Below are 25,282 nucleotides of genomic sequence, written 5' to 3'. Positions count from 1 at the left end.
GAATCACACAATCACTTCTGTCTCTTTTTCCTCTGATTATTCCCAAATCCCCTCTCTCCTGTTGGCACCTGCAGATCCTCACCATCTCATGGAAAACAAGAAGTTGGGATGCAATTCAATATTCATTTATTAAGGATCAATTATGTACCTGCCAAGTGCTGGGTATACTCAAACAGATCTGTGATCTGACTGATTTGGACATTTCCTCAAATGACAGAAATCACAATCTACACATGTCTTATCATCTTATACAATTCTTCTCCATAGCTTTCCATGTTAGGCATACAGTCTTGTAGGCCTTCCTTGCTTTCTCCTGAAATCTCCAGGGTACCAGTAGAGCACTCTAGCTGTCTACCTGTCATCCGTTTCCTTTAAAATAGGACTAGCCTTTCTTCCTACCATAAAACTTCCTGATGACACTTTTTTTACTCTTGTTCTTAGGAAGTTCCTCATTAGTTAAATGTCACAACCTCTGAACATCCCCTGTGTACCTCTTCATTACCTATCCTCTAACTTTAATATTGGTATTAAAAGGAAAGAGCTTTGCTGTTGTGGAAGCTTATGGTCATTAAAAAGCTTTGCAATTTTCAGAAGGTAATCTTGACTACTTTCCTCTTCTTGTTCAACTCTGGATCCAACTTGTCTATGCAAATACATGTTGTTACCTGGGCAACACACATCCTAAACCATTTGATTTCTCCTATGTTGTCAGGCCAAACTCTTGTAAGTGATTACTGATATTTTCTAGGACATTCTGAAATGCTTTGGGGCTTGATGCAATAAGCATAATGTCATCTGCAAACAGGATAATCTGGATGACTTCACCATCTACAAGAAATCCCTCAGTTTGTACTCTGCTGAATGTCCTCCATCATACACATTTCCCTTTTTTATGCCTTCTCTCATGTTTATAAGAGGGTCATTTAACAGGATGTCATTTCTGCTGTTATTTCTTTCTTTCTTTTTCAGTTTTCAACATTTATTTCCACAAAATTTTGAGTTTCAAATTTTCTCCCTATCTCTCCCCTTCCCTCACCCTATAATGCCTTGCATTCTGATTACCACTTCCCTCAATATGCCCTCCCTTCTATCACATTCCTCCCCTTCCCTTATTCCCATCTTTTCTCTTTTCTTCTAGGGCAAGAGAGATTTCTATACCCCATTACCTGTATTTCTTATTTCCCAGTTGTATGCAAAAACAATTGTCAACATCTGTTCCTAATACTTTGAGTTCCAAGTTGTCTCCCTCCCTCCCTCCCCACCCATCCCCTCTGAGAAGGCAAGCAATTCAATAAAGGCTATATATGTGTAGTTTTGCAAAAGACTTCCTTAATAGTCATGTTGTGTAAAACTAACTATATTTCCTTTCATCCTATCCTGCCTCCCATTTATTCTGTTCTCTTTTGACCTTGTCCCTCCTCAAAAGTGTTTACTTGTAATTACTCCCTTCTCCCATTTGCCCTCCCTTCTATCATCCTCTCCACCCCACTTGCCCCTTCTCCCCTACTTTCCTGTAGTGTAAGACAAATTTTCATACCAAATTGAGTGAGCATGTTATCCCTTCTTTAAGCCAAATGTGAAGAGAGTAAGCTTCACTTTTTCCCTCTCACATTCTCCCTTTTCTCCTCCATTGACAAAGCTTTTTCTTGCCTCTTTCATGAGATAATTTGCCCCATTTCATTTCTCCCTTTTTTCTCCCAATATATTCCTTTCACACTTTAATTTTATTTTTTATATATCATCCCTTCTTATTCAACTCACCCTGTGCTGTCTATATATAATATATATAGTGTGTGTGTGTGTGTGTGTGTGTGTATGTATAATCCCTCTAACTACCCAAATACTGAGAAAAGTCTCAAGAATTACAAACGTTATCTTTCCATGTAGGAATGTAAACAGTTCAACTTTAGAAAGTCCCTTATGATTTCTCTTTCCTGTTTACCTTTTCAAGCTTCTCTTGATTCTTGTGTTTGAAAGTCAATTTTTCTATTGAGTAATGGTCTTCTCATTAAGAATGCTTGAAAGTCCTCTATTTCACTGAATGACAATTTTTTCCCCTGAAGTATTATACTCAGCTTTGCTGGGTAGGTGATTCTTGGTTTTAATCCTAGTTCCTTTGACTTCTGGAATATCATATTCCAAGCCCTTAGATCCCTTAATGTAGAAGCTGCTAGATCTAGTGTTATCCTGGTTGCATTTCCACAATACTCAAATTGTTTCTTTCCAGCTGCTTGCAATATTTTCTTCTTGACCTGGGAAATCTGGAATTTGGCTACAATATTCCTAGGAGTTTCTCTTTTTGGATCTCTTTTAGGAGGTGATTGGTGTATTCTTTCAATATTTATTTTATCCTCTGGTTCTAGAATATCAGGGCAGTTTTCCTTGATTATTTCATGAAAGATGATGTCTAGGCTCTTTTTCTGATCATGGCTTTCAGATAGTTCCATAATTTTTAAATTGTCTCTCCTACTTTCCAGGTCAGTTGTTTTACCATTGAGATATGTCACATTATCTTCTATTTTTTCATTCTTTTGGTTTTGTTTTGTAATTTTTTGGTTTGTCATAAAGTCATTAGCTTCTATCTGCTCCATTCTAATTTTTAAAGAACTATTTTCTACAGTGAACTTTTGAACCTCCTTTTCCATTTGGATAATTCTGCTTTTTAAAGCATTCTTCTCCTCATTGGCTTTTTGGACCTCTTTTGCCAATTGAGTTAGCCTATTTTTAAAGGTGTTATTTTCTTCAGCATTTTTTTGGGTCTCCTTTAGCAAGCTGTTGACTCGCTTTTCATGATTTTCTTGCATTGCTCTCATTTCTCTTCCCAATTTTTCCTCCACCTCTCTTACTTGATTTTCAAAATCCTTTTTGAGCTCTTTGATGGCCTGAGACCATTGTATATTTATTTTGGAGGTTTTGGATGCAGAAGTCTTGACTTTTATGTCTTTCTCTAATAGTATGCATTGTTCTTCCTCATCTGAAAGGATGGAAGAAAATACCTGCTCACCAAGAAAGTAACCTTCTACAGTTGTATTTTTTTCCCCTTTGGGGGCATTTTCTCAGCCAATTACTTGACTTTTGAGTCCTTTGTTAAGAGGAGGGTATACTCTGTGGAGCTGGAAGTTCTCAGTTCCTTCAAGGTGGCACAATCAAGGGAGAGGAGTCTCCTCCTCTCCTGGCCTGCGCACTGGTCTGGAAGCAACCAAAAACTTTTCTGCCCAGAATCTGAGAGTAGAATTCCCTCTCCACAACTGCCTCCAGCTCTACCACACTGAAGCTCCTCCTCACCCCAGGGCTGTGCTCAGGGCTGAGATTCAGATCAGCTGTTCAATTCCCCCAGGGGCTTTAGGTGGTAAGTTGCCAGGGCTGAACTTTTGGCGGAGGGCTCAAAAATGGACACTGCAAGAGGTAGCTGGCAGTGATGCAGACTGTGTTCCCTTCTCTTGGGTAAAGGAGCTTTCTCACTGACCTTTGAAGCTGTCTTTCGCATCTGTGGGTTGAGCAATCTGGGAACTGCTGCTGCCAGTGGCTTCCTGAAGCCTGTTCTGCGTCTTGTCCCTGCTGCACTATGTGGCCCATGCACCTGGTGCAACAGATTTTTTCTGTGAGCCTTCCAGGCTGTCTTGGGCTGGAAATCTCTTTCACTCTGTCATTTTGTGGCTTCTGCTGCTCTAGAATTTGGTTAGTCATTTTTTACAGGTATTTTATGGACTATGTGGGGGAGCTTCTACAGGTCTGTCTTTCTACTCCAACATCTACTGCTGTTGTTTCTTTCAAGTAATCTTGAATGATTTCACTCTACTCAATCAAATGCTTTTTAATAATCAACAAATAAGCAAAGTGAGACTCACATTCTACACAAAAGATTTTACACTAAAAGAGTGAATTATGTGATGTGATCCACTTGTGAATATTGCTTGTGAAAACCTGCCTGTCCTTCACTAAAATCCTCTTCAACGATGTCCACAATGTATGTGGCTCTCATAAAGATTCTGCATAGATGAAGAAGGCACATAGGTTGATAGTACCGATGTTATGTTGGTCAACTTTTTTCAGTACTAATAAGATGTGAGATTTTTTCCCCTGCCTTTGTTATCTTCTTCCTCTTCAGATACTAGTCCACTGATCCATCAATACTCTCACAATTATGTCACCTCCAGCACAGATATTTTCTATGTATACTTAATCCAATCAGGTTCCTTTGCCTGACTATTCTCCAAGTGTTATTTATATCTCCTCTTTAGCACATATGGGACTACATTAGGGTCTCAGCAATTGGAAGTCAGTGAATGAATTCCAATTTTTTTAATAGAGATCTTTAAAACAATTATTTATCACCAGTACTACTGTATATGCTGACCAAATATCTCATGACAATACTGTTTCTCACTATCTTTAGGGGTACAATAAAACCTATCCACCCCACCAATTACTATCTTTGCTTCTTCAAAGAATAATCCAAGAAGTACCTGTGAGTCAGCCCTCCATTTAGCTTTCTTCTGGTTTCATTTGTGTTGAGAATGTCAAGACTGATATGATCTGGTACCTCTAGCATAGGCTCAAATGATAGCTATCGGACAAGTACCTCACACTTAGAATAGCAATAGCACAATTAAAGTTTTGCTCCATTCAGCCACAAAAGCTATTTTCCTAAAATTCAGGTCTGATCATGTCACCTCTACTCAATAAACTCCAGTGGCTACCTATTGCTTTTAGAATCAAATATAAAATCTTATTTAGTGTTCAAAGGCCTGCAAAACTTAGTCTCCCTCTTATTTTCCCAGTCTTCTTGCATATTACTCCCTTCCACATACTATTCAATCCACTGACACTAGCTTCCTGGCTGTTCCACAAACAAGACTCTTCTTGGCTCTGACCATTTTCCCTGGCTTTCCCCCATGCCTGGGATGTTCTCCTTCCTCTTATCTGCCTATTGCCTTCCTCTAAGTTTCGTTTAATTCCTGTCTTCTACAGGATGCCTTTCACAACTCTTCTTAATTTAGTTTCTTCCTTAATTATTTACTATTTATTCTGTATAAACTGTTTTTACATATTTATTTTTTTGTATTAAATCATGAGCTCCTTGAGGGCAGGGACTGTCTTTTGCCTTTTCTTATGTCCTCATGCTTAGCACAGTGCCTAGCACACAGCAGATACTTAAAAAGACAGAAAGGTGATAACTAGCAGAGCTGATATTCAACAGATATTCTAATTCCAAATTCATTTTTCCTTCTGAGATGATCAAGCTCCCTGTCTGCTTGCCCTGCCAAGACCCATTCCATAACAGATTTTATTTTAAATGTTCAGTGGTCCTTCTTCTCATCCTTCTTTTAAAGTACATTCCTCCATCTCCTGTCCCCTTGATCTAATTCTTGCTATTGGACTCAGATGGCTCCGAAGGAGGAAGTGAATCTGGTGACTTTGTATAGCCCTCCCTCACTTTAATTCAATTCATTCACAAGTCATGGCACCAGTTTCCCAATGTCATGATCTTCTTGGAGAATGAAGGACAAACAACAGCAGCCTCTGCTTTTTTTTTTTTTAAACAACTTTTTCTTTTTCAATGTACTTCATTCATTATTATCAGAAATACTTTGGTCTCCCTAACAAGATGGAGAGTAGGGAAGCATTCCTCCCAACCTGTCACTTTCTCTTTTATCAGTGGAGCATTCTATCTTCATATCTACCTATCAAAAACACAAACATAGTGTACTCTCTGCATGCCACGGCAAAAATTTCCCTGGCCCCTAAACTTGCTAGAAGCAAAGCCTTCCACTACCCTTCTTATTGGCCACTTTTTTGGGGAAATATTGTAGCAAAGTGCCAGGTTACCAGGTCTATTACATATTGCTGTACAGGCAGTTCAGCTGACAGGAGCTCCTAAATGAGATGTCACTTAGTTATAGCAGATTTAGGGGGCACACTGCTACTTTGCTCAGCAGCTTTTGATAGGCAATTTGCCAATTCTTGCCTAATCCCAAAAGGCAGACTCTTTCAATCATTATTTAGGTTCTCAAGCATAATTAAGTTAATTATTAGTCACTTAACTTAGTACCTCTTATTCTCTCCACCATCTTGTTTTTCTTACCATCTTTTCCATTAAACAGATTTCCAGTACTATCTCTTGCTGATCAATTTCTCTAGCCACAATGTCTTCTGTTCATTTTGGGAAGCTTTAAGTTTATCATCAAAGCTTCCTTTACAGAGTAGCACTGCAGCTGGTCAAGGTACTCTATGGTACAGAAGAATAGTTCAAGGAAATACAAAGTTTAAAGCTGAAGGCATACATTCTTAATATAAGCTCCAGGAGGGCAAGGGCTGTATTGTTTTCTTCACTCTTCTCCACAATATCTTCTCCATGCTTAAAGTAGACACTGAGCAAATGCCTGTGGAAATGTTTGCTGATTGACTGAATGCTCATATATTAGTTAAGGAAATGAGAACAAGAATAGTTACTAGGCTCTAGAGCAGAGTTCAAGTACCTGGAATAGGCGTAATCCAGTAGCATCTGACAAGAATCGGAGATCTCGATCCAGAAGAAATTCCACTGGAACCACAGACCCCAAACCCAATTTATCCACTAAAGGAGTGAAGGTCTGTGAAGCAAAGAAGAAGTAGATTAAATATCTAGAAGCATAATATGGCCCAATTCTTACCTGGACAGACCCCCAAAGCTTCCATTTATTCATAAACTTAAGCCACTTTATAGTAAATAAAGTTGATTGACAATTTAAAGCACAAAGCCCTGCAAAATTATTCCTAACTCAGCACCAAATCCCTCAAATAACCATTCCTTTCTTGGTCCTTTTTTTTTTTTTTTTTGATCAGCATCATAAGCAAGGCAATCCTGTGCAAGAACAGTTAATTTAAGGCCAAAATGCAAAAATTCTAAAATTCTCTATGATCCCTAAGGGACTTAACCTTTATGACAGGTATTATTAGAATTGGGCCTGGGTAAAGACCCAGGGAAAACAGATTCAAATTTAAGACCTCTGGAAAGTGTTCCTGAAATCTGAGGGGTTCCAAAAATTAATCATTCTTTAATTTGACAAACATTAATTGTCTAAAATGTGCAAGTCCTTAAAAATGTATGTGCATATGTATACAATAACTTTTCAAATATAAACTGACCACAAATATTATTCAAAGCTCTAACAAGATGTAACTAAACAAATTATGGTATATGAATATAATAGATTATAAGAAATGTTGAGTAGGAAGAATACAGAGAAATATGGGCAAATAGAAGTAATGCAGAAAGAAGAAAGCAGATAACTATGGAAATAAAGATGACTACTATAACAAAAACAAAATCCATAAAATATACAGAAAAGAAATACAGAAAGGGTCTTAAAAACCAACAGGACAATTTTATTTCTACCTTGTTAAATATACTTTTAAATAAAATTCTATAAAAGGAAGAACACATTTAACACCACTCCCAAAACAAACAAAAGGAAAGAAAAACTGTTTTAGCAAAGTGAAAATGTCTTACACTGACAATGGGTCACTAAAAGTTTAATGTTCAGTTTTTTTCATGAATTTAAATTTAAACTATAAAACAATTTAATTTTTTTTTAGTTGTTGCCACTTTTCACCTAATGTTTTCGACAACAGAATAAGTAAGAAAAAAGTACTTACCTTTAGAATTAAATTCTTTTTATTATATCCTACCTTAGAGATAGGGAAAAGGACTAGACCGGTAATTTAGCTGATAAGGGCAACTCCCACGAGAGGAAACGGCTACCAAGGCAGTCTGCACCTTCTCAGTTTCCCAAACTTGCCTGGAGTAGAGAATTGTCTGAGGCACTGAGGAGTTAAATCAGGCCCTGTTCAGGGTCACAGAGCCTAGTAGTGCCAGAGGCAACATTTGAACCCACATCTTACTGGCTCTGAGGCTAGGTCTCTAGCTGATACCTTAAAAGGGGAAAATTTTTGATCATTTAAAAAATCTTCAAGGATAATATGCCCATTCCAAAAATTTTCTATGAGAGCATATTGAAGATGACAAAATTCCCCAGAGATAAAAAACTAAATATTTTAAGATATAAAAACTTTCAGAGCACATTTGAGAAAACATTTCCTATTTGTGTTTGTCTAGTCCTGCAGAAAATTATTTGACAGCAAGGTCCATGTTTCTAAATTACGCATATTAATTCTCAAAAAGTATAGCTGTTAATAAAAACCTCACACATATACTACAGATTTGGTTATCCCATCAAATACCTACTACAAATATAACTTCCAAATCAAACTCAAAAGGCAGAAGGTTAAATCCGTTGCTGTCCACTATACTCACCAGGGCTGGCCACTGTGCAATTGAGACCCTGGTCCCCTGGATGAGAAACGGATCCTTTCGAGGAGCCCAGACTAATGAGCCTTCTAGCAGCAGCACAATAACTTCTTCCGCATGGACTTTCACCCAAGAATGTTGCTTCCAGTTGCAGCCATCGAATTCCACAAATATCTGCCAGAGAATTCAAGAAAGGATTTAGAAGGTCTATTTTGGAATTTCTTCAATTTACAACACACTCATACAAACCTCTTGTGTTCTGCAAAAGGTTAAAGAAAAAAAACTAAGTTCTTTTAAAATTACTTTAGAAATCATTTTAAGAGTTACTGAGCACAGTTTAATGAGACAGAAGACAGGTTTTCAGGCCCATCTTATCACTTAAAATGAAGTTATGATTTTAGCTTCTAAATCCCTTTTTGGATTTTATGGCAAGATTACAGGGTGTATCAATACTCTCTATGTACCTATGCTGAAAATGGTTTATAAGGGGGCATATGAATAGTAACAAATAATTATAATTGCTGTTGCCATTAGTGATTTTAATCTGTTGACCAAAGAATGTTTTAGTCACAATAAAACTTTCCCTTCTTCCCTTTCACTTACTTAAAATGTAGTTAACTGGAAATTACTACATGAAAACAATTCTTACTAAAGCTACTTTTAATAACAAGCTCCTATTCCATCCGTTTTTGGTTTTGGCTCTCCATCAAATAAGTCACAAAGTACCCAAGATGTATCTATACAGATGTGGAATAAATGTAAAAAACAATTTATTCAGTAACTAAATACATAGCAAATTCTCAATAAAATATTTGTTGATAGAGGCTACTAAAAAGTTGTCTAAACAATGAAGTGATATATGCAAAGTTCTAATTTCCCAATATTCTATAAAGTATGCTGCATACTACGGGCTCAGATTTCATCTTCCAATTCACGTAATTATTCTGGGACCAAAAAAAACAATCCAAATTAAGGAGTGGGAAGAACAGCCGTTGGCTTCATTCCACAGTGAAAAGGAACAAGAGGGAAATGACAACTGGTCACTGTTGTCACCACTGCTCCAGTGGCTAACATTCTCCCTCTGCTACTCTTCAGTCACAGGACACCTCCTGCTCTCTCATTCTATCCTTCTCCATCCTGTTCCACTATGTCTCCATCTCTGGCCTGGTCCTTTCCCGCACCCTCCATAGTGAACAACTCTCCTTCCTTTTGGACCTTCTTCTATCTACTTGTTGTTCCCCCTGATGACAGTGCAGCCAGGCCATCCTCTCTAGCACCTGCTGGGCCTTCCTGGAGAAGGACCGTGGAAAGACTTTTTGTTTCCCGCTGTCACTCTGAGACTCCCTTTTTGCCACCTTCTAATTCCATTCCCTGTCTTCCTTTGAAGTTTGGCCAATTAAATTTTCTACCCAGTTCATTCTCCTTCCTTTCTCCAGGAGCTGGGCACCTGGCTGGCTCGCTGTCTTCCTCTCCTCTTCAGCTTGGGCTGAGGAGACTTCAACTTCCTTGTTGATGTTCCCTCAAACTTCCTAACCTCTCACATCGTCAATCTCTTTCCTTTGGGACACTGTACTCACACAGGGATCACAGCCAGGATCTCACTATGATCTACAATTGTTCCACTTCCTTGATCAAAAATTCTGACATTCTTCTATATGGCCAAATCCTCCTCTCACATTCCATGCCTGCTTTACCCTTTCTAAGCCTCTTCACTTTCCTTACAACCTTCGATTCCCTCCACCTTTTAGAACTTTTTCTACCCAGCCCCTGGTACTGCAGTCCTTTCTGATTCCTGATCTCATTCTCCACATACTCCAAATCTTTTTTTCTCTTAAGTCTTTCAAGACCTGCAGATACCTTCTATAGTGTCCATCTCATAACTTCATGCCCTCCTTCCACCTCATCTCTCCCCTATCTCAAAATCCCCTACTAGATGTAATGCAGGGCACAAAATACCTTTTCTCTGGGTCCACAGATAACTCCTTGCTTGCATGTGTGTGTATGAGTGATGCACTCAAGGGCGTAGGGGTAGGGGATGTTTTTAGTCCTTCTTTTCCCTTCATTGATGACTTTGAAGACTAAGAAATAGTGTGTTGGGGAGAAAGGGGTTAAAGAAACATAACCGCTGCTTCCACCTAATCAGGTTTGTACATTAGCAGAGAATCGTGGTTTCCAGGAAGAAAAAAAGGAATTAATATTTGAAACTGGGGGCTGGGGTGGGTAGAGGGAGGGATTTACTAGGGGGGTTTTGGCAGGGGTGGGGTTGGGGGTGGTGGAGGGAAAGAATGTTAAATTCATGAGGCTGTAAGGTAAGATTTAGTAAGGGGTGGTGGTCTCAGCTTTGTTAGATAGGAAAATAAACCCTTGTCTTCTAACAGTATGGGCCTCTTCATATTTTCAATGGCCTAGAGGGGGAACAGCCAAAAGATGGTTTGTAGGCTATGTGAACCAATGTGGACTGCTCAACTTTAGAAAAAAAGGAAACTTCTTGCCAATTATCCTCCCCTTCACGAGAAACAAAGTAGTATTTTTTATATTTAAATTATAAAAAAAAAACCTATATGAAGTATATTTACATGGGGGTAAAGGTGTGCATCTAGAACTTCAAAGATTAAAGCCTTGTGGCCATTACTGCAGCTACCAGAGAGGCAGAGAAAATGGAAGATACAGTCAGAAGTAGAGCTCTCTTGCTAAGGAGAAAAGGACTGTTTATAGCAGAAGGGAACTGGGACTCAAAAAAGTCCATTCTGATTGCTGGTCATCTTTTATTTCAGCTTGTGGTGGTGGTTGAGTTTTTGACCTCCAGTGTAAAGGCTCTTGGTGGCTGTGGTTTTAACAAGCACATACTGAATGAAGCACGCTTCCCTGAGAGGGAGGTTAAAAGGGACTGAGCTGGCTGGGAGGGAGAATGGGGAGGAATGGTTGTATATGTTTATTTTCTGGTGCAACTAACTAGCATGTCATTAAAGCAGGCCTTTTGATATATTAATAAAAATAAATAATTAACAAAAAACAAACCACCTATCCTTACTGACCTTGTTGTCAAACTCAAGTCATTTCCTCCACAAAACTCTCCCCTCTTCTGAACTTCCTTTATGTTTTGTCAAGGCACCAGCACCTTTTCACTCACTTTTGCAACTTCCATGTCACTGTCATTCTTGACTCCTTTATCCAATCAGCTGCCAAATCATGTATACTTTCTCTAAAACATATCTAGAATATAATCAATTCTCTACAGTTATAAAGCCACCCATCTACCCAACCAGCCTCATTTAGAATCTTATCTCCTTTTGCCTGGACTATTCCAATAACCCTCTAAATGATCTGAGTGCCTCATGTCTCTCCCTACTTTAATATGTTCTCCACACAGCTGCCAAGGTGATTTTCCTAAAGTGCAAGTCTGATCATGTTACCCCCCTCCCCACACCCCCCCCAATCAATAAACTCAAGTGGCTTCCTATTACCTCCAGGATCAAATAGAAAGTCTTTTGTTTGACAGTTAGATCTCCTCACTCTTAGCCTCTTCCTACCTTTCCATTCTACTTCCCTCTATGCTATGATCCAGTCATACTGGCCTTCTGGTTAATCCTCATGTAACATGCTCCATCTTTCCATAGAGCCTTTCTACCAGCTATTACCTGGAAAGCTCTCCCTCCAAACCTAACTTTTAGAATCCCCAGCTTCCTTGAACATTCAGCTCAAGTTCCACTTATTTCAGGAGGCATTTCCTTTGCACTCTAAGGTTACTGGCTATCTTCCTGTACTTACCTTGTATTTTCTGATTTATGTACTTATGTTGTTTCCTCTCCCTCATTAGAATGTAAGTTTGCTTAGGGCAGAGAACTGTTTTTGTTTTTTCTTTACAAGCCCAGCACTCAGGAAGGGGAAAAGAACAATCATTTATTAAGTACTTTGTAGTTGGCACTATAACTACTCATATTACAAATATTATCTCATATGATCATTCAGGCTCATAGTAAGCACTTAATAAATGCTTGTTGGTCAACTAATTGATTCTCTGAAATTCACAGTCCAAAATCTCAGTGTTTGGAGAGATTAAGTAACTTGACCCAGGTCACACAACTCATAGGTGTCAGAGGTGAAGATCTGAGTCCCGAGCTTCCTGGCTTTGAGGCCAGATCTCTATCCTACTAGGGATGGGGGACCTGTCATTCTAAGTCCTTGGGTGAAGGCTTTTGACTGAGTCCAAGTTTTACAGAATAAATCCTTTTATTAAGAGGATTTGTTCTGCGAAGTTTGGATTCAGTCAAATGGTCAAACTTGAAGATTTAGAGGGCCATATGCTGCCTCAAGGCCACAGGTCCTCTACCCCTGTACTACACCATACTGCCTTTTTAACATAATATACTCATCTAAAACTCATACTAAAATTTAAGCAAAAATAATAACGAATAAATCAAAACCTTTTGCACACATTGGAACATAAAATTAGAGTTAATCTTGGGAAATAAAACAATAATTTAAAAGATAACATTTTAAGTACTCTCTGAACTGCTTTACAATTCCAAGGAAGAGCTGGGATACAGTAAGTCACCTAATTGAGGTAAAATCAAACTGGCTATTGAGTATATTAAGGACTGATGGCTAATGAGCCTTTCTTTGGCAAACCCAAACCAAGAACAACTACTTTCTTGAGACTAAGCAATAAGTGATCATATAATGGTCTCATATCCAAGATACATAAGAAACTGATTAAAACATGTTCAAAAAGAACCATTTCCAATAAATAAATGGGCAAAGGATGCGACGTTTTCAAAGAAAGAAATTCAGGCTATAAATTACCATATGAAAACAGTTTACATTAGTAATAATTAGAGAAAGGCAAATTAAAGCAACTCCAGTTTCTACTTCATATCCTTCACACTGGCAAAGACAAAATGAAAACGACAATTGCTGAAGGGACTGTAGTAAAACAGGCACACTTGTTGTGTGTCCTTTGCTCTCAAAGAGGGCCATGACTTGCAGCTGACTGATTTGAGTGAGGGAGGGCTGTACAAGGTCACCAACTTCACTTTCTTCTCCTGAGTCATCTGGGTCCAGTGGCCTGATGTTCATCAGGTCTGCTGGAGATGGCCCAGGATGCATTGGGAAACCCTGGCCCTTTCAGGTTGAAGTCTTACAGAATTCTCACTCTGAGTGAGGTACACCAATTCAATGAATAGGCCTCTTTAAGTAGTTGCTCAAGGGATGGACCCTTTAAAAAAAAATCAAAATGGAAGAAGACTCTCAGAGTTCCTGGGCAAAAGAGAAACAATTACTATTTAGTATTTAAACAGCATACTAATGTACTGTTGGCAGAGCTGTGAACTGGTTCAGTCATTCTGCAACTGTTACCACCAGTCTTTCAAACCCCCAAATCACAGACTGTTTGTCCCTTAAACTCAACTAGAACTACATACTCCATGGAGATCAAAGAAAAAGAAAAAGAACTGATATCTACAAAAATATTATAGCAGCTTTTTGTAGGGGAAAAGAACTAGAAATCAAAGGAGTGCCCATCAATTGAAGAATGGCCAAACGAATTATGGCACAAGATATAACAGGATATTCCTATGTTGTAAGAAATGATGAAATGAACAATTTCAGAGAAAACTAGGAAGATCTCTATGAACTAATGAGGAATGAAAAGAACCAAGAGAATTATACGACAGCAACAACTGTAAATTATAAAGTAAAAAACTTTGAGACTTAAGAACTCTTGATTAATGGAATGTCCAACTATGATTCCAGAGAAATGATGATAAAGCACAAAACAAGACATATATTTTCAGCTATAGTCAATGTGGGAATTTGTTTTCCCTAACTAAGCATATTTGCTATAATATTTCTTCCCCCAAAAAAGGAGGGGGGGAAGAGAGAACCAAAAAAAGAAGTCAGGGTCACAAGGAATGAAGAAACTAGGAAACATCAGAAGCAGGATGGTTTTAGAAATTATATGCTGAGTTCATTACATGCTTTAAGAATAAAAGCAAGCTGTATATATGATAAGATTCCCGGTTTCATGTATGATCAATCTTTTTCTGTTCTATACATATGGAGACACTCATTTTATTTAGTTTCTAAAGTTTAGAATTAAAATTTTTCTTAAATGAATGTAATATAAAAACAAAAAGCATCTCTTTTCTTAAAGATTAATGATTAAAATAAAAGTGTAAAGTGTTTTTGATGAGTTGATAGATACCTGCTGAAGGATATGCATCTAACATTGAGCTTAATTCTTAAAGGTTTTAGAAATGAGTTAAGGTCAGAAAAGTTTTACACACAAGATAACTGGTAGTAGTTGGATCACAGTTTAGCCGGTAGTAAAGATTACAACAAAATAGGTAACCGTATATGGCTCAACCCACAGAATACTGAAAGCAAAATGATAAGTTATAAACAGAATATGATAAAAAAAAAAAAGTCCAACAGTTGACAAATAGCACTGTTTCTCAAAGATGAGAAAAGGCAACAGTAAGCTACAAGTGGGACTTGGGAACCAGAGGATAAGTTATTCTAAAAGAACAGAGATAACTTTTTGCTTTTCTTTAAAAGATTCCCTCCAGACTGATATGGCTTAGTTTTAAAATCAAATAAAGAAAAAAGATACTGAAACACTGCATTTTCATAAATTCTCCAGAGAGGAGGGAAAAAAATATACAAGCCTTCCAAAGTGACATAAAGTGACAGCAATGTTTGGTTCTAGTTTTCACATGGCTTGCCCGCATTTGAGAAATCACTGATGACAGAACTTTCCTTCCCAATATTCGCTACATTTCACAACAAAATGGGAGTCTTCCAAAATATCCATCCTACAAAACTGTAGCAAACTGAGACAATGTTGGGGAAGAACCAATTGTTTCACAGTATCATAATTTCTGGGGCTGCAAGGGACCTCTTGGAGAACCTTCACTTTGGTAGATATTATTCCTCCCTTTCACTTCTCTCATGGCTTCCCCTATTAAAAACTTAGCTCAAACATTCCTGAACAGAGTGACTTTTAAAATTAAATAGTGTAGGCACCTCATAGATACATTCTAAAAACACATGTATATAAAATAAAATACCTTCAATTTACACTTAGTCCTTCTCCAAACTACTCCAAAGACTTCCCATAGGTTATTCTAGTTTGTATTTTCCCCCAGCTTCCCTAGAAGCTCCCTCCTCCTTTACCGCCCTCCTGTTCCTCCCACCCCCAACATAAAAAGACCACCTGCCCAACTTCAAACAGCAAACCATTAACTCACTCGAGATTAGTCACTAGAATTGTCAAACTTTTCCCTTTTCTTGGCTCACCAAAGTATTGACTTAATACAGGAGATCAAAATAAACTTTTGTAGTTTGTTCTGAGTCAGGAATTCCAATGGAGCACAGGTTTAAAGGACATTATAAAAAAAAAGTATGAGCAAAACCCCAGGATGGGCTGGTCATGTGACAAATGAGATAAGTATAATTGAAACTGATGGATATTTGCGCTATGCTGGCATTCCTACCATATCTGAAGAATACCAGTACTTTTTAATTATCTCCTTGGCAAGCTTATGACCAGACTTGGGCAAGAGTCACACAAAACGTTTAGGTATGAATGGGTTGCAATACTCATACCTGGAGGCAATAACCACATCCTTATAATCACAAATCTATTTGAGTATCTGACTAAAGTATTATGAGGAGGTATTTTAAAGGTAAATCTTAAATATTCTCAAATCAGTATAAAAATTGTCTACTAGAGCAATTTTACATCCTAGTCTAATTAATTTAAAAAGAATATCCCAAAGGAAGATGATGGAGGAAACTCCCAATGGGAGTAGACACTGGTCCCTGCCAGTGACAAACACCCAGGAGGACTTTCCATTCAAGACTCTAAATGTACCAATTAGGATGCAGAAAGTATAGATGATCTCAGCTTTCCAAAGGCTAATGAAGATCAGATCCCAGGATAGTTTAAGAAGGAGATTCATATGCGACAGCAACAGCCACTTTATAGTCTTGAAACAAGGTTATAAAATTTCAGAATGGTAACAGGGAACACCAGAAGTAATTTATTTTAAACAAATAAGCAGTCACTGCTCACTAAGACATGCAATTCTCTAGCAACTCTGATCCAGAAAAACAGTTTAAAAGGGCCTGATATATTATGACTTTAGTAGTCTCAAGATAAATAAATTACTGGCATGATTCCACCATCAGTAGATAAATCCAGAAGAAACACTTTGATTGTAAACTCTGTGAAGTACATCACTGAAATGTAAGCTGCAGAGTGGGAATGCCGCAGGAAATCCAAATTGGATTTACCCCCTACAGGTTAAACCAATTTATGAATGGATTGTCCTCCAAAAATTGTAAGTTAGTCTTGCTTGGCATCCAGAACACACTTTCCTATAGAACAATATTGTAGAAGAGGGTTAACTCATAGCCTTATTTTTTAAAGAAAACCAGGACAAAGGCATTAGAATTTCAATCAGTCAATCAGCATTTAACTGCCTACTACCAACTAGTCAGGCTAGGAGCTAAGGATACAAATAAAAAAAAAATCAATACAGCCCCTGCCTCTCCAAGGAATTTGCGATAGGAGGGAACTTATACACAGATATAAATATACACAGAAATAAATATCAAGAAATTTGAGGAGGTGGAAGCAGGGCATCCATCTGGGCTGAGCTTTGAATGAAGATAAAGATTCTAAGAAGCAGTAACTTTCAAACATGGGGGAATGATAATACAGAGAAAGTAAGAAAGTACAGAATGGAAAGAGAATGAATGCCACATTCAGAAAACAGAGTTTGACTAGAATGTAGAGGAGTAGGCTGGAGCCAGGTTACAATGAGCTTTAAGTGCCAAGGTAAGGAAGGAATGAACAGGCAGTTATGTGGCCCAGTGGTTAGAGTGCCAGGCCTAAAGTTAGGAAGAGTTCAAATCCAGACATTTACTAGCTGTGTGACCCTGGGCAAGTCACTTAACCCTGTTTGCCTCAGTTCCTCATCTGTAACATGAGCTGGAGAAGGAGGAAATGGCAAACCTCTCTAGTGTCTTTGCCAAGAAAACCCCAATACGGTCACAAAGTGTGGGACACAACTGAAATGACCAAACAACAAAATAATATGTTTTATCCTAAAGGCAACAGACAGCCGCTGAAGATTTTTGAGAGAGCCCTAACATGATTACACCTATGCTTTAAGTAAGATTATTTTGGAAACTCTACAGAGAATACAATAGTCAGGTATAATATGATAAGATGATAAAAGCCTGAAGTAGGATGATCTGGGTTGAGAATGGGAAAGGTGTATTGTGGAGGAAGTAATAATGTGAGGGGGCAAATAATTAGATATTGGGCTAATGGAGAGTTAAGAGCCAAGGATACTTACACTGCTATGAAAATGGGTGACCAGAAGAATGATGACGCCCTCAAAATTAAGCAGGGAAATTTGGAGGAGAGGTAGCTTGAGGAGCAGGGGAAACAGTAAGTTCTATTTTGATACTGGTATGATGTAAGTATATCCCCCTCCCTTTGACATTCTTCCTTCTTTCACATAATTTAAAAAAAAAAATTAAGTTTGTATTTATCGGACAAAGAAAGAGACTGGAGCAGCTAGATAGAGCACTGGCCCTGGAGGCAGGAAGACCCCAGCCTCAGACATTTGACACTTACAAGCTGTGTGACCCTGGACAAGTCACAACCTCGACTGCCTCAGAAAAACAACAACAAAGAAAGTAAGAAAAAGACCAGGGAAGATGACTATTTTTCTTTTTTTTTTAGCTAGGAAATAAAGTTGTACAACTTGACAGAAATACTATCTATAAATGCAAGTGAGAAGGGATCTGGCTTAGAGGTACCAAAAAGGAAGAGGTATAGAAAATGAATGATACTACTACAAATGGAGGCATAAAGGTTAGATAAGATCCAGAAGGGATAACGAAAGTTCACATAAATAGATGAGTTAAAGTCTCCTCTGGAAATCTTTGAAGTGGTAACCTACACTTAAAAAAAATGTTGCAGATACAATTAGGCTACTATCTTATATAAATTAAGCTTTAGTTTTGGAAACTTTAATAGACTAAAAGAAGCAAGTCAAATAACAGAATGTGCTGATAACGGATGCCAAGAGACCTAAGGAAAAAATGACAGCTAACAAAGAATGGGTTAGTATGTCTTTCATATTATCCATGTTCCATTAATATAACACTGTTCCAGGTTTACTTCCTGCCAAAAGATTCAAACCACAAAGTCTCCACCCAGGCCATCATACCCACCCCCAACCTCAGGACTCCCAACAAGTGACCTTTTGCCTTCCAACCTCACTTCCTGGATATAGCTCCAAAGAATGACTAAACCCTCCCCCACTCTCCCCCCAACTCTTTTCAGCTCCCCTTTAAGTGTAGTCCTCCCACATAAGAATGTAAGGTCCCTGAGGGCAGGGACTGTTTGCTTTGCATCTGTATATCCGGAAAGAGCACAAAGCCTAGGTCTTAATAAGCGTCAAATAAAAGTAATAAATACTGTTTAAGTAGAATAAGATAACACAATAGGCTAAGTGTTAGCTTGAAGTCAATTGTCTTTTTGGTGACTCGTTTTTTTCCACCCTTCCTATTCAAGTCTACTGGTTTGGACCGGACTCTATCAAGCCCCCAGGAAACTCATCAACAGGAAACTAATCATCCTACTAGACTTCATCAGGCAAGACCCTCACTTTTCAATCGTACCTTCCTCCCTCTGATTATAGCAGGATTGGATGACAGAAAAGAGCTCCTCTCAAGGCTTTCATTTAAAGAGGTCTTCCAGTCCAGCCATCTCCCTGTTTCCCACTTTTCAGTTTGGACTGGATTCTATATCACTTTCCTTTCCTTTCCCTTCCCTTCCTTCTCCTTCTAGCCTTTTCAACTTCCTTTTATGGGTTGTTACCCTCCCCCCGCATTGTAAACTCCTCGAGGAGAAAGGCTGCTTTTTCATATTTATTCTCCTTCATTTAGCACAGTTCCTAGCACACAGTTGTCATTTAATAAATGTTTACTGACTGACTGGGCTGTTGTTTATTGTTTTTCTTTTTTGGCTACATATTGAACCTTTTAATTTGATCTCTGGAGTTGTCTTAATCTCCTGGTAGTGTGTAGGGAGTATGAAGTCTGTATAGACTATCCAGTCTATATCAGTCTATCAGTCTTGGCCTGAGAACTCAGGCCAAGCATAGTTTCCACTGTAAATTAATAAAATGGTATTTGGGTTTATAAACCAGTCTCTTATGAATTTAGATTTCATGATTAAGATCATGACTGCTCCTGGGTGAAGAGACAAAAGTAAGCTTCTCACAGTCTGAAATACTGTAAACAGAGTGACTTCCCCTCCACCTTCCTAAAAGGCATTTACAATATGAAAACCTTCCTGAAACAGCCAGACAATAACTGTCATCTCAAGAAGCAAAGGCATTTTGGAGTCCTGAAAAACACCAACCTGTCAAAGGCAAGTGAAAGCTGAGAAGCAGTAGCAGGTGCTATGGCCCCCAGCCCTTCTGGCAAGAAAAGCCTGAAGAAGCCCACCCCAGCTGTTGTTTAGGATGCTACTGACAAACGAAACTGACACATTACCTTCTCGTAGTCATGTTGAGGTGGAAGTTAGATGGTTGCTGAGAAAAGCAATAGGAACAGCAAGACTGGTAAAATCCTGTTCTCAGGAAAGGAAATCCATGGAAAGAGAGATACTTAGTGAAGCAGAAAATAATTAGGCCTAGCCTATCTGAAAGGTTTGTGAAGAGTGAGCATCTCTCACTTGGAACCCTTTACAGAGATATCAGGGGCAGATCAGTTAATAGAAAATATTCTAAGAAAAATGAGGAAGTTATGATTCATTTACTCATTTAACAACCATTTATTGAGTACCTACTTAGGAAGAAATCTGAACAAATATGAAATAAGTAGAAGACAAAAGGAAAGTTGAGATCGTGCTGTTTTAGAAACTCTAGTTGGCTGTTCAAGAGAAGCATCTGATCTGATAGAAACTGGCATTTAAAAAAAAAACCCAAATGGCACAAGGTACCTGAGTGCCTAAAAATCCAAAGTGGCTCCAGATAAATTTAAATTTCTAAGTTAAAAGACACAGGTTTTTATATATTCATTTCCATCTCAAGTAGAGTGTAAACTTTCATGCTATTTTGCCACTATGGATTTGATGGAGGAGCATTAACTTCTGAGCAATTTCAACATCAAAGTGTATTCAGAAATTTACACTATCATTAGTGCCTAAAGTTAAGAGGAACGTTTTGAATCAATCCAGAAGTTTGTTCAGTCAACCCTCAATTATTCATACTAAATAGGGGAGCCCTGCTATGCATTACTCAAAACTATGAATGCCTGAAAACATCTTAAAAATAACAGAAAGAACGTGTGCCCAATCATTGGCCTGCTATCCACAAACTCCACCCATGAGTACAGGAAGAGCACTTGTGATTGGTGGATGAATATGTTTACTACAGTGTGATATGTTTACTACAGTGTGTTGTACAACGGCCATGCAAATTAGAAAGGCCCACAAGCCCAAGGCCTAAAAGAAATAGGATGGTGGATAAATAAGATATTTAATCAAAATGGAAAAAATGGCATACAGTTTGGCTTCTATACATCTTTAAATATACACTTAACCAGATTATTACCATGACAATGGTTAAGTGTGGAAGAGCAAGAAATATTCCGCAAACCAGTCAAAATTTCCACAAGTTCATTTTTATGAAAGTTTTTAAAAAAACCAAAACTTGTTTTGATTTCATGCAGAGCCCCACTGCTAGGTCACAATGAAGTTTCAAAGTGTTCACTCCAGTTTCTATTGCAACATTACCTACTTTGTGGAACCAGGTCTATGGTCCTCCTCCTGAATTAGTAGGTGCTAAGCTTACTCAACTTGCTTCGAATATCCAACTCCCTCAGAAGACACGAAAGTTGTTATTTAAAGACCATCACTTTAAAATGAGATGTAAAAAATATGGCTAACCCTAATTCATTTCTTACACTGATAAGTGTACTGGTAAGTAAGAATTAAACTGCAGAGCTGTGGACCAATCCGTTTCCAAGGATCTTAAAGTAGCGCTAAACCTTGATGGGAACCTAACTTCCAAGTGCAGAGTGAGGGGAATATGAACTTCACTTTGGGAATCAAATGTGAGGGGAATACCAACTCCACTTTGACCTTATTTCCTCAAGTACAAGTATGAAACAGGATCACAGATCTCCCTCCAAATTCCCTTATCCTTGGCCTCTATCTTTAAAAAAAAAACACACACACAACTCTCCTCTGTGCCCTTCCGAATCCCTGGGTCTAGTCACCTAACAATAATCCACAAAACACCAAGACTGAGTTTTTAAAAAGGTGGCCGCGATTACCAAAGAGCTACAAACCAAACGACACCGCAGAACTACAGAAATCCTACACCTTTCCCCCCCTCAAAACAGATCAGATAAACTAATACTTACTGAATTATACCACTCCCAAACTTCAAAAATCATGGACAATTGTTTTGAAGATAACTGCTGATAAATATAGGCAGGTGCAAACTACTCCAGAAAACCAAACTTTTAAAGCATGACGTTTAACTGTCACGTACCCCACGGGCAACCCCCCAATTTCACAAGCTCACCCCACAAAAGAGAAGCTCCGACCAGCCCGAGGAGGAGGAAGCGGAGGCCTGCAGCAGCTCCAGGACTCGATGTGGCCGCCCCTTGACAAACCCTCACCCGGGAGCTCGCAGGCAGCCGAGCTCGGATGCTCCTGACTCGGATCACGACCCCCCCACCCCCATTTCTCCTCAAACCGAAGAGGCCAAACGCAAAGTTAAAACCAAAACCAAAACCCAAAACCCAGAACCCAGAACCTCTCCGGGGGCGGTGGGACCTGGGTCCAGAAGCAGGAAATTGAAGGACCCGGCGAACCAACGGGACCCGGAGGACAAGCGGGAGCCCCGAGCAGCGGCCCGGCGCAGGCTGCTGTCACCCTCCGGGAACACTACGGGTGCGGGAAACCCGGAGCGGCCGGCCAGGGGCTGCGGGCCTCCTCTGAGGCCCAGCCGGCCGCCGGGACTAGCTCAGCCCCGCGCCCTCCCCCGCACGCTGCCGGGGCTCCGGGGCTGGCCGAGGGCGGCGGATGGGGCGCGGGACTCCTGGAAGGGGGAGCGGGCGAGAGGAGCCCGAGCTCCGAGCCCTCCCGGGGGCAGCTGCTGGCAGAGAAGGGGCTGCAACTGCGGGGGCGCCCACACTTGGCCGGGGCCCGCAGGCCCGGCAGGGCCCCGGGGTTGAGGGGAAGGATTCCGGGGAACTGTGGAGAAGGCGTGTTTGGGGAGAGGGGGGCGTCGGGAAAGGGGTCGCCCAGGAGGCGGGGCCTGATGGCTGGAAAGCAGCAGCTCCCAGCCCCCGGCACGTCTCCTGAGAGGAAATGGGGGGCACTCCGGGGGGCTCGCCCCTTCCTGCGGCCCTGGACCCCCACCCGCCCCTTCACGGAGGTCCCTACTGGCTAGGAGAGGGCAGGAGCCGCCCCCTGGGCCGCCGCAGGCCCCGCAGCCCCGGCCTTGCGTGCCTAGCGTGCCCGCCACTCACCGCCAGATCCTGGGGCACCGCCCCGCTCATGGCCCGCACTGTCCCGGCCCTCCAGGCCCGAGTGCGCAGCGCAGGCCCCGGATCCCCGCTCTCTGCTGCTACTGCTGCAGCCGCCGCAGCCGCCGCCGCCGCCGCCGCCGCCGCTGCCGGTGCCTGGGCCGAGGCCGCCGCCGTATCCGCAAACAGAAGCAGCAGCCGCTTCCCCACCGGGGAGGCCGCCGCGTCCGCCATGACCAGGGCCGGCCGGACCCGCCGCTCCCACCGCCTCCCCAAGCCCAGAAGCTGCCGCCGCCGAGCGCCCGATCCGCCCGCGAGGCCTCCGCACCCCCTACCCCCCTCCCCCCCACCCCCAAGCCACCACCAACCACCGCCGCCGCGCAGCGCCCCCCGCGGCCGGGAGCGGAGCCGCAGCCCCGGGCTCCTCACAGCGCCCCCCGCGGTCTGGAGCGGGGCCGCAGCCCCGGGCCCCTCACAGCGCCCCACCCCGTCTCCCCGCTGCAGCGCCCCCTGCGGTCGGGAGGGGAACTGCACGCCGGTGGGTGGGGTATTCTTTTCCCCTTGCCCCCTACTCTTGGCCTCTGATAAACAGCGCCCTCTACGAACGCACTCGAGGTAGGAATCATGGTTCCCCAATCAGGGGGTTCACTACCCCTTGAGCCCCTGGAGGTCATCTTCCTTGGATTGAGGACTAAAGATTTTTAACTTGGGGAGGATTAGTATCTTTAGTGGTCCTGTCCAATATAAATGGGGTCAAGGCCCCAAACCTCTTGACTTCTCACCCTGTAGACCCAAGGTTCAATCCCTTTCGGCTCATTGGCCCATAAGATAGTTTCTTTCTTCTCATTGGCTCATAGGTGCAATCTCTCTCTTCTCATTGGCTCTCAAAGCACATGGTATTGCACTCTTCCCTTCCCATTGGTCCGAGGTCCATATGGCCTAAATTCATCTTTTCCCTATTGGCCAGTGAACCTTGGAACGTTATTGTTTCCCTTTCCACTGGCCCATGGCCAATCTAGCATTCTTCAGCATCGATGCCCATTTTTGCGTATTCCCTAGCACTTTTTCCTTTCCTTGTTTACAAACATTATTCCTTAACCGTGTAAACCTGGGAATAAGCCAGTGACCCAGTTAAACATCTCTCTTGTTGTGTACTCATGGGTTTCTTCTAAAACCCTCTGAAAGCTAACGTGGTGATGATGATAATGGAAGACCCTGATTCCAAGACTCATTGCTTCTGTATGCAAGACCAGCTTAGTAATAAAGCACAGCAGGTTGATGCCACCTTATGAATCATTTGAAAATTTTTCTGGGGGGGTTGGGGCATGGGAAATACTGTCAAATTAATCTGCTACCTGAGCAGAGTATCCAAACGCCCATTGCAGGTGTGCAACTTATATTATGCAACTCTAGTAATGGAACAAGGTGGTATCTATTTCAGAAGTCCCAAGTAAAGAAATGTATACGTAGATGAAGATTTTAAAAAGCATATGCAGTTATTTAGAACAGGGCAACTGTATCCAAAAGAAAAACTACCTTAGAAAAGATACAAGTATTAAATGACCAAAGATCCTCATCAGTTTTCTTAGGGAGGGATGGTCATTTCTGATACTGCTGTGTTCTGGCAAGTATTGCAAGATATTCTAGGATTCCCAAGTGAGACTGATTATTGGTCTCCTTAAATCTTATTTGCACACATGCCTCCAAGTTCTCAGGCTGGGGACTACTTCTTTATGACTACTAGGTGTTCAGAATATTACTCTGGAACATGCACAAAATCAACGGGTTCCTCTTCTGCCTTGGCCTCTTTCCTCAGCACCTCTCCCTCTTTGGACTGACCCCAAACCCTTCAATATGTTTTTTCTCTAGGCTAACATGTCTTTCTGTCAACATCAGGGCTGAGAGCTGACTGACTACAATCACACCCAGGGCCCAATGGCCTTTTAGCCAATATTAATAGTATTGGAGCCATTTTCCACATAGTGCTCAGTTACTGGAGGGAGGATGCTGGGGAGGAGGGAAGTTGGTAGAGGAAAGGGGATACAACCTTTAGACACTATAACCAGAAATATTACTAAATAAATAAGAGAAATTATCCTCTAATTCAGTAGTGAAAGGAGAAACATGAAAAACAATTATGTCCTCAAATTTTCACCAAAACAGGAGAATGAGCACCCATTAGTAGTTGAATTAGTTAAGTAATATTGGAACAAATGCCTAAAAACATAACATTCTCCTTACTTCTCTGGTCAGGAAACCCAACCCTTCAATCTGAAACGATCCTTTGTTGAAGAAAATTCAATACACTGCTCAATTTTTGTCCTCACACCCTTGTTACCATCTACCCCTTTTCATTAATAACTCTCATGAAGTAGGTGGGCTAGAAGTGTTAAAAAAAAAAAATCAAAGCAGAAGCTCAGCTTT

General features: G+C 40.6%; 1 protein-coding gene across 2 annotated transcripts in view; it reads right to left on the bottom strand.

The window, feature by feature from the left end:
* Window positions 1-23,158, bottom strand: part of KDM3B (lysine demethylase 3B) — a 58,947-nt gene extending 35,789 nt beyond the window's left edge. The window contains exons 1-3 of one of the 2 annotated variants that reach the window (XM_072630401.1): window positions 22,862-23,158; window positions 8,297-8,464; window positions 6,480-6,593 (exon numbers count right to left, since the gene is read on the bottom strand). In XM_072630401.1, coding sequence (XP_072486502.1) covers window positions 6,480-6,593; window positions 8,297-8,464; window positions 22,862-23,092 — 513 coding nt within the window. In that variant the 5' untranslated portion in view covers window positions 23,093-23,158. Of the gene's footprint in view, window positions 1-6,479; window positions 6,594-8,296; window positions 8,465-21,909; window positions 22,238-22,861 lie in introns of those variants that run through there. The other variant, XM_072630402.1, reaches the window with a different exon arrangement.
* Window positions 23,159-25,282: the final 2,124 nt, after the last annotated feature.

The sequence above is a fragment of the Notamacropus eugenii genome, chromosome 1 (genome assembly GCF_028372415.1).
Source record: "Notamacropus eugenii isolate mMacEug1 chromosome 1, mMacEug1.pri_v2, whole genome shotgun sequence".
In the NCBI taxonomy this organism is placed as follows: Eukaryota; Metazoa; Chordata; class Mammalia; order Diprotodontia; family Macropodidae; genus Notamacropus; species Notamacropus eugenii.
This window is presented reverse-complemented; position numbering and strand designations above follow the sequence as displayed.